The sequence below is a fragment of the Gymnogyps californianus genome, chromosome 3, assembly GCF_018139145.2.
Source record: "Gymnogyps californianus isolate 813 chromosome 3, ASM1813914v2, whole genome shotgun sequence".
Classification (NCBI taxonomy): Eukaryota; Metazoa; Chordata; class Aves; order Accipitriformes; family Cathartidae; genus Gymnogyps; species Gymnogyps californianus.
Window position 1 is genome coordinate 82202152 of NC_059473.1, and position 9350 is coordinate 82211501.

The 9350-nt window shown below is 61.6% G+C and overlaps 1 protein-coding gene across 1 annotated transcript; it reads right to left on the reverse strand.

The window, feature by feature from the left end:
- Positions 1-701: 701 nt before the first annotated feature.
- Positions 702-7919, reverse strand: PRDM13 (PR/SET domain 13). Its single transcript, XM_050895104.1, has 4 exons — positions 7779-7919; positions 5900-6031; positions 5681-5801; positions 702-2197 (listed from the first exon to the last, which is right to left on the reverse strand). The coding sequence occupies exons 1-4, from the start codon at positions 7917-7919 to the stop codon at positions 702-704; spliced, it is 1890 nt and encodes a 629-aa protein (XP_050751061.1).
- Positions 7920-9350: the final 1431 nt, after the last annotated feature.

The following is a 9350-nucleotide window of genomic DNA, read 5'->3' on the forward strand; positions in this document are numbered from 1 at the left end:
CTTTTCAATATTTATTTTACATTTGTTACTCAAATATTATCTGTTATAAATAATTGCAACTTGATCAAACGGTGCACCTGTTATCATATGCGAACCTCTTCAGTGCTGCAAGCGTGGCTTTTTGTTGCCTTTTTTTTTTTTCTTTCTTTCTTTCCAAAAAGCTGTTGGTATTGCTTTATTAGGACCCGAGAAAGCACATCTGAGGTGTCAAATAAAGTGTACAGATGCCAGAGGCGCTTGCAAACCCGGGACTGCTGCTGAGCCCCACGGCCCGGACCGCTGGAACAAGCGACGGGAGAGCACATAGAAAAAAATCGTTTCCAAAAGGCACAATTTCCTCGACACAAAGGTACAATAAAAATATATGGCCGCTGAAATACGGGCGCCTATGGGGAAGCGGTGCCCCTCCGGTGGGATCCCGGGCCCGCCAGGGTTTCGCCCCCCCCCCCCCCTCCCCCGGCCCTCTCCCGGCACCACGGCTGCAGCGCCGGGGGCGACACCGCGGCGGGAGCCCGGGGACGCCCGCGACGAGCGCGCACTCCCGGCCGCCCCGCCGCCAGCGGGGTGCCTGCCAGCCCGCGCTCCCCCGCGACACGGCCTCCCGTGGGACCGCCCCGGGAGGCCGGGAGCTCAGAGTAAGCGGAAAGGGGGGGGGCTGCAGCGCGCCCCCCGCCCCCGCCCCGCCCCGGCCGCCTCCTGCATCACTGCTGGCGGTTCCTGCTGCCGCTCTCCGGGTCGCTCTGGTCGTCGGTGAAGCAGACGTCCACGTCGCTCTCGTTGTCAGTCTTTTGCTCCTGCTCGGGGTGCGCGTAGCCAGAGTCACTCTTGTCCTCGGCCGCCTTGCCGAGGCTCTGCCCCGGGTGCCGGGACTTGACGTGCCGCTCCAGGTCGCGACGCCGCACCAGCACCTTGCCGCAGTACTCGCAGCGGTAGGGCGTGTTGCCCTCGGCGTGCAGGCGGATGTGCTTGTTGAGGTTGCTGGGGTCCCCGAAGGGCCGCAGGCAGACCTTGCACTTGAGCGGCTTGTAGCCGGTGTGAGTCCGCATGTGGATCTTCAGCCCGTACTTGCGGGAGTACAGCTTCCCGCAGTAGAGGCACAGGTGCCCGGTCTTGGGCTTCCCGCCGGCCGCCCCCGCCGCCCCCGCCGGCAGCGCCTCCAGCCGCCCGCGGCCCTTCTCGGCCGCCAGCTCGGAGAGCTGCTGCGTGTGCATGGCGATCTCCCGGTCGATGCTGGCCAGCGAGCCCAGCTCGGCGGCGTGCAGCCCCGCCGCCGGCCCCCCGAAGTACGACACCGACTCGGGGTACTTGAGGAGGCCGCCGAGGTGCAGCTTCAGCGGGTAGTAGGGCGCGGCGCCGTAGAGCAGCTCCCCGTTGTAGACGGTGAGCGGCATCACCGGCAGCCCGCACTCCCCCGCGTACGCCTTCAGCCCCTCGAAGGGCGGCAGCGCGAAGCGCTCCAGCGCGCCGCCGGGCAGCGGCGGGTAGCGGGCGGGCGGCAGCGCGGCGGCGGGCAGCCCCCGCTCCACCTGCCGGAAGGCCGAGGCCTCCTCCAGGGGCGAGAGCAGCGGGAAGGCGCGCAGCCCGCCGCCGCACGCCAGCCCCGCCGCCGCCGCCGCCGCCGCCGCTGCCGCCGCCGCCGCCGCCGGGGGGGCGGCCTCGCCCGGCAGCGCCCCGCACTTGGGCGGCGCCTCGGCGGCAGCGCGTCCCGCCTTCAGCCCCCCCAGCAGCTTGGAGAAGCCGAGGGCGGCGGCGCCCCGCGCCTCCTCCCGCAGCGGCCCGGCGGGGCGGAAGGCCGAGCGCGCCCCGGGGCAGAGCGCCAGCCCGTTGCCGCCCGCCGGCCCCAGCAGCGGCCCCGGCCCGCGGGCGGCCCCCACGCTCATGTCCAGGGCGCGCTCCTGCTCCTCCTTGCCCGCCGCCCGCTTGGGCAGCCCCGGCTTGGCGAGCGGCGGGGAGGCGGCGGCGGCCTCCCGCTTGACGGCCTCCCGCGGGCCGCAGCCGGGGGGCGGGTGGCCGCGCAGCGCGGCGGCCGGCGGCTCCTTGGGGGGGAGGCCGAAGGCGGCGGCGGCGGGCCGGCCGTGGTCGTGGTGGAGGAAGGGCCGGCCGTGGCTCAGCGCGCAGTGGAAGTGGACGTGGGCCTTGAGGCTGTTGGGGTACTTGAAGGTCCTCCAGCAGTACCAGCAGATGTACCGCTCCTCCCCTGCGGAGGCAAGCGGAGGGGCCCGTCAGCGGCGGCCGCGCATCCCCGCGCATCCCCGCGCCTCCCCGCGCACCCGCCGCCCCGGCCCGCCCCCGCCCCCGCCGTGCCGCGGTGCGGTGCGGTGCGGGCGCTGCGCGGTCGGGGCTGCGCTCCCGCGGACGGGGCGCCGGGGAGGAGCAGCTGCTGCCGCGAGTCGTCTGTCGGGGGGCCCATCTGTTGGCGTTTGCAGAGGAGGTAGCGTATGTCAGGGAGTCGGCTGCACCGAACAAAGGCCAATCTAATGATCGTGAGCCCCTCATTACGCGGCGAGACAATATCCGATATGTATGGGCCATATGTAATCGTTCCCTTTCAGAGGACAATGCCCTTTGTGCCCCGTCCCCTAAACATTTCGGCTTCTCTCAAGCGGAACAGACCTCGGTGGCCGCGGCTGTGGTGACTGCCCGGCACCGCGAAGGCGCAGGGTTCGCTTTCCCCTCCTGGCCCTGCTTGCCAGGAGCGTCCTCCCAAGGAGGAGCATCTCCCCAGCCCGACGGTGAAACGCTGCCTCTGCGGGCAACCTGTCTGAGTATCTGTCTGTCTTCCTTTCTTTCCTTCCTTCCTTTCTTTCCTTCTTTCTTTCTTTCCTTCTTTCTTTCCTTTCCTTCTTTCCCTCCTTCCTTCCTTCTCTCTCTTCCTTCCTTCTTCTTTCCTTCGTTTTCTATCTTTCTCTCTCCTCCCCCCCTTTCCCTTTCCCTTTCCCTTTCCCTTTCCCTTTCCCTTTCCCTTTCCCTTTCCCTTTCCCTTTCCCTTTCCCTTTCCGCCCTCCGTCCTTCTATCTCTTTTTCTGTCTGTGTGTATCCGTACCGCTCTCTCTCGTTCCTCCCAGTCACTGCAATACACGGACAAGAGGTTTCAGAAGCCCCCGGAGCTCCCCCGAGCTGCTGCCCACCCTGCCCGCCCCCAGCTGATCCTCACTCCCGAGTTAACGCACCGAAACACCAAAGGTGAGGCCAAGTGCCACGCACAAACGAGAGGCCGCTCCAGGCCTGGAGCCAGCTCCTCACGTTTCCGGGGGTCCCTTGGGGGGCGATGGGGGTGAGGTGGGGTACAAGAGACCGGGGATGGGGGGGTCTGCGGCCCGGCGCTGCGCTCCGCGGCAGCCGGGGCACCCGGGGCGGGGGGGGGGGCGGCGGGTCACCGAGGCGGACACGCTGGCCGCGACCAGCCTCCCGAGGGGGCTTTTAATGCCGCATTTGGGCCAGGGATCAGCCGGTGGCCGCTGCGGGTGAAACACGAAGTCTTCGCTCTCCGCGGGAAACTCGGGCGCGAACTCGCGTGGAAGGATCCAGCGCTGCTGCCTCGCGTCTCGTCGCCTGTGTCCTTGCCGTCGTGCGCAGCCCTTCCTCGCCTGCCGTGGAGCGGCGGCCCCGGGCCGTGCAGCGAGACGAAGTCGTTGGACGCGGTTTTTCGCCCCGTCGAGGAAGGAGGGAGGGCGGGAGGTGGGAGCGTGTCTGCCCGGGCGCGGGTGGGGCAGTGGCCGCGGGAGGCGGAACCACGGCCGCAATCCCACCGCCTTGTACTGGAAAACGGGTAAAGGAGCGGGACGGGCCGAAAGGCGTGCGGCCACGCACCTCCGCGGGCTCCCTCCTCCCGCCTTCGTGGGCCTTTGCGGGTCTCTCCAGCGGCGCGGTTTGGCCCTGGTTGTCCTCGGCAAAAGCGTGGCGGGACCGGCGGGACCGGCTGCCTCCCGAGCGCCACCGAGCCCGGCCCGGCGCTTTCCCTGGTTGAGCTCCAGTCCAGCAACCATCGCTCGGAGAAAGAAAAAAAAAAAAAAAAAAAAAAAAGAAACGAAAAACACCCCTTTCTCATCACGGTAAACCCAAATAAATGGGGTCAAACACAGAAGATTTCCAAAGTTTTGATTTGTGTTTGTTTTTTTTTTTTTAAAAAGCTCTCTGAATTTCTTCCGCCCTGGTTCGGTTTGGTTTTTTTTTTCAGAGTACTATCCTTAAAAGAAGAGCGTTTCAGCATTTTGATACACTTATTCTGAGTCCATATTAACCGGTCTGGAAACTGTGAGGCCGGAGACACAGCAGATCCGTAGGGTCAGTCTGCAACTAAGCCTCGCTTCGACGGGACGAGGAAGTTGCCACACGCTGGGTGCCTTTCGCAGACCTGAGTTTTCTTGCCCTTACCTCCCCTGAGCAGCACTGGTACCCATCCACAGGCCAGGGCTGCTGGGTTGCGGGGACAGAACCCAGCACCGTGTCCTCCTTCCTGCAGCCGAAAATTCGCCAGAGCCCGGGCTTTTCGAGGGGGTCACCCTCCGCAGACCCAGTCCCTCACTGCCCTTGGCAGGGGGGACAGAGACGTGATCAAGAGTTTCTTTTCCGGGTACAGTTTGAGTGCAAGGAGGGATGTGGGCTCTTGCGCATCGCATGAGTCGGATGGGATCCGAGCAGCCAGCGCCCGGCGTTCCGGCATCATCCCTCCGGGCCGGATCCTGATTACCCTGCGGAGCAGCCAGCCTTGAGGGGTGGGGAGGGCTCAGGCCCTCCCCGGATCTTGCCCTTGCTCCCTTCTCAGGGGCACCGTCAGGCTGAAGGGTCTTCTGCGTAGGGCAGGAGCAGGTGGGGTCCCCTCGCCGCCAGCTGAGCGGGCTTAGCCCGAGGCGAGCGAGTGCCCGCGGGTCGCGCCGAGCCGCCGCCGCCGCCGCCGCTACCGCCCCGGGGAGCGCCGGGACCCAGCCTGCGCCCGCCGGGATCAGCGGGAGGGTGTGCCCGCCGCCGGAGCAGCCTGACGGGTGAACACCGAGGGATCTCGTCTTCTTTTCCTTCGTTTAATGTGCTGCCACCTTATCATTTTTGTTAATATCGGTGTAATTCCAGCTAAGACTCAGCTTGCAGATTGAAACAAGCGGTCGCAGACGGGTGTCTTCCCCTTCCCGCTATCCTCGGATATCCTTATCTGAGTGTGATTTGACGCCGACTTAATTTTTTACCTAATGCATCCTAATTTACAGGGACTGCCCAGTACCCGTTTTGACTCGACTGTGTGAATCTGCCCACAAGATAACCTGAAAAGAGGGTCTGAAGCCCTGACCGAGGAACACGCAAGGTGAAACCGGTGTTTTGAAAACCTACGAAGCCAAATTGCTGTCTCGCATAACAACACTAGCGTTGTTTCATAGAAATCCCATTTGCCTATCAAAAGATCATTAAATTGTGCCGATGACGGAACGACTCGAGGCACGGGGGCCTTTCCATACGCTACCGAGTTAATAGATCACCCTCTAAATATAAGCAGATGGAGTCTTAGTTTAAAGGGTGGCAGGTTAAAAGTCACTGCAGCTGTGCTGGCATTAATTTTTCCGAGGGCGCGAATGTGAAGGGCCCACGTTTGCCTACCGCAGTTTGAGCTCCCGTCAAAGGTGCCAATTAAAGAGGGTTTGTTTTGTTTCATTTAATTTGGTTGCTCTGAAATGAATGCCCGCATCTGTACCTTTCTCGTCGTGCGTCGGGGTGGCCGTGACGGGAATGTCAAACCACTGTGCCAGGGGGTTGGAGTACCAGACGGTGAGCTCCTCTCCCGGCTGGACATCTCGCAGCGCCCGGTAGAAAATCTGGGAGAGGGAGAAAGGAAACTTCTTCAGGAGGCTTGAGAGGGGAGGCAGGTGGCAGAGAGCGGTGCCAGGCCGGCCCGGAGCCGCGAGTGGGGTACCTGTCCTCCTGGCAGATCCGCAACAGCCTCCAGTGTCTGCTCTTGGGAGTTTCGGGCAGCCCGGATTAACCCTATCCACTCCAGAGCTGAGCTCCCGGCTTCATCCACTAATTCCCCTCTCACCATCCGCACCTGGAAGACAGGCGGCACCGCTGTCACTTCCACGCGAGACGAAACAGAAAGAAAGCAAAAAGCTTACCCGTCCCCCTGCCTGCCTGCCCGCTCTGCTTTGCCCGGCGAGCCTGCTTGCCCACACCGGGCAGGTGTCTGGGCATCGCGGCTCGGAAGCAGCGGCGGGAGCATCTCGTTTTGCCGCCGGTTTGACCCTTTCATCCTCACCCACCTTTGGGTAGGACCTTCCTCGACTCGCAGGTGTCTTGGGAGAGCTGTGGCTGGCCTGGAGGGGGTTGCTGCTCTGCGGGGGTAAGGATGGAAGAGCCCGGGCCCGGCGGGGACCTGCAGCGTTGCGAGGGGAAATGGGATTTTTCCCTTGGGTCGCACTGGCCCAAACGCACCTTGTTCAGTCGCAGCTGCTACATTTAGCTTAACGCTATATTAAACGCCCAGGTAAGACGCTATTTTTTTTTGGAAGGGTTTGTGCAGTCTCTGTGTCCGTGAAAAACAATTGCGACATACACGACTTGTCGGGAGACTGGGAGGGGGAAAGGGGAGAGGATTCTGCTTAGCTACAAAGTCTCTGTAGCCCCATACTTCATAATCTGCTTGCCCATACAAAGAGAAAATGAAGTGCTCGTTCCCTGAATGACCGTGCAATAAAAGTCATCGGAACAAAGCGGTCTAAAGCGAGAAACCAAGGGAGCCAGATGAGAAATAAATTTGAGGGGGCTGGCAGAGCGTTTAAAAACAATTAAAGGGCATTAAAAATCCGAGCGGAACGCGTGAGCCGCGGCTGCCCGGGGGGTGGAAGGAGGGCTCTCAGCCGCAGCCCCCTGAAGAGCCTGATGGACGGGGCGAGGACCCTTCACCGCCTCCTCCTCGCTCCTTCCCAGCTCGGACATCGACCGACCCCGGAGCCGGTAGCCGGGTGGCCGTCACCCCCTCCCGCTCCGGCTGTGCGGGTTGTTTGCGGCTCCGGGGGGTAGGAGCTGGCCCGAGGCTTTGCGAGGAGGCCGAGCTGCGCTGGGCTGCCCCGACATCTGCGACCCGCACCCTGCCGCCGCCCCCGGGAGAGCCCCGGTCCGCTCGCCCCGCGCTCCCCTCCGGCCCCAGCCAAAGGATTCGCGGCCAAGGAGAGGGATTGGCGGGGGGGGAGGCACAAACCCGAGTCAAACGCAGAAATAAACCTGTGCATCTGCCTCTCCCCTGCTCCTTCCCCGGACAAAACTCGGGGGCTGTGAAAGCCGCATGCTCCGGTCTCGCCGGGGCTCCAGGGGCGAGGAACCAGCCGTGGCACGCCCTGGCCCTGCCGGGGAAGGGGCAATGCCCGAGTGAGCGGAGCCCCCCGGGGCAGCGGCCGGGCGGCGGGACCAGCGCCCTCCGGCACCGGGCACCGGGCACCGGGCGCCGGGCGCCGGGCGCCGGGCTGCGGCGGCGCTTTCAGCACGTCTGTGTCCAAGGCGGGGGCGCGTCCGCTCCTCCGGGAGAGCCCCTGGGTCCCCTGGCCTCGCCGCGGAGGCCGGCCGGGCTAGCGGGGCTCCGGCGCTGGGGAGGAGGGGGAGAGGGCACGGGCGGGCAGGCTTTCCTGGCAAAGCCGCGAGGAGACATCTCTGGAAACGCTTCCCTTTCTTTTCCTGGCTCGCTCTAAGAAGGGAGGATCGAAGAGAGAGGGGCGAAGAGCAGCCTCTTCTCCCAAGCCGGCTTCCCCCGAGTCAACGGAAAAGCAAGGTCCAGCGGTGCAGGAGGGACCGTAGGAAAATACCTTTTTTTTGGGTCCTGGCTCCCTGCGGTCTGACAGGTACTTGCCCAGTTTGAAGATGCCCGGCACGGGGCCCAGCCGCAGCCCAGCCGGGATGCAGCTCTCTGCGCTCACGCTGATGGCCGGAGCCCTGCTGGTTTGCATCGCTGCCTCTGGGTGGGAGCGCTCGGGAACCCCAACTACTTAAGGGGGCCGGAGTGACACAGCGGCAGGCGGCGGGGAGGATGAGCACAGGCGTATCTCCGCCCGCAGAGTGACGCGGCGGTGTGCGGACGCCGGCTTTTCAACGGGAGCAGGAGGGGTACCCCTTGGCAGGGGGATGCTCTGGGGCGCAGAGTTTGGTGAGAGAGTTTGGCTCCTCGAGCAGCTGCGGAGTCCCATCCAAGAGGGTCACATGGAGCCTTTCCCTAACCCTCCTGCATAATCAGGCGGAGTGAATGGCTGGCAGACAATGGGCCAGGCGACCTTCCCATTCCTAAAAATCCAATTTGTCAAGGGCAAAGAAAAGGCGCTGGTGAATCAAAGGTCTGGAGGGACCATTAATCCTCAGCATGGGGTATTGTCCCCGAGACAGTTACGATATTTTAAGTGACAAATCCACTGTATAATTTCTCCATAAATTTTACTTCCTTTTATTGTTCCTCGACAAACCAGTTTTGGAAAATAAGTGACTATTTTAAGTCTACTTGGCTGAGCCTTTTGAGGTTTAATATACTTCAAAGATTTTTAATTCTCTTCCCTTGGCTTTATTGTAAAGGAGATTAAACAAAGAGATGGGGAATGTTTTGAGGACTTGTTAACTTCTATTGATTCCCGGCGTGTGCCATACAGAAATTGGGCAGGTACTTGATGGGAAAACACCAGAAAATACCTACACTTTTTTTTTTTTTTTAAAGGAACGACCATATTACCATTTCAGTGGATTGGTTTCAGGCCAGTAATCTGTTCAGAAGAGCTTTGATCCTTAAGGAGGATGAATAGCACAAAATATGAGCCGCCGTAGCCCCTGTAAAACACAAACCACTGCGTCTGCGAGCGCTGGGGAAGCTGTGTCTGTAGTTCGTGCGATTAAGAAATAGAGACAGGAGGAAATAGAGACATACAGCCACCAGAAAACAGAGAGGCACGGCCAGCAGATAACACAGATGTCTAGCGAACAGCGTGCAGCTGGATTCCTCGTTTAATACATCCACAGGTTCCTCTCCCACACGCAAAATCGCTTGCACCGAGACTGCTTTCGGAGGTGGAACCTACCAAAAGCCACTGCAAATAAAGCCAGAACGAAGCGATTCGAACAGAGTGTGTCTATGTCCCTCCTCTGCGCATAAATATTTTAATTAAGATACAACGAGGCGCTAGGATTAAATCAGCTTATAATTCAGGCTGGGTAAACGTCCCAAGAATTTTCCAGGAGCTGAAAAGGAAAGGTGTGCGACTTTTTTCTTACGCACATACAACAGTCCAGATGTGCCTGTCAGACCAAAGAGTACAGTAACAAATTCGATTTTCCACTTTCGCTTTTATAGTCCTGTCTAATTCCCGCTACGAGGTTTTCTCTGCTCCGTACCTCGCAAC

Bases quoted from the DNA above. Each gene is read 5' to 3' on its own strand.
- PRDM13 (XM_050895104.1), bottom strand. From the start codon at position 7,919: ATGCAAACCAGCAGGGCTCCGGCCATCAGCGTGAGCGCAGAGAGCTGC. The intron at 5,802-5,899 runs GTACCCCACTCG...TCCCTCTCCCAG, and splicing joins CGGATCTGCCAGGAGGACAG to ATTTTCTACCGGGCGCTGCG. The intron at 2,198-5,680 runs GTACAGATGCGG...TTGCCTCCGCAG, and splicing joins CCCGACGCACGACGAGAAAG to GGGAGGAGCGGTACATCTGC.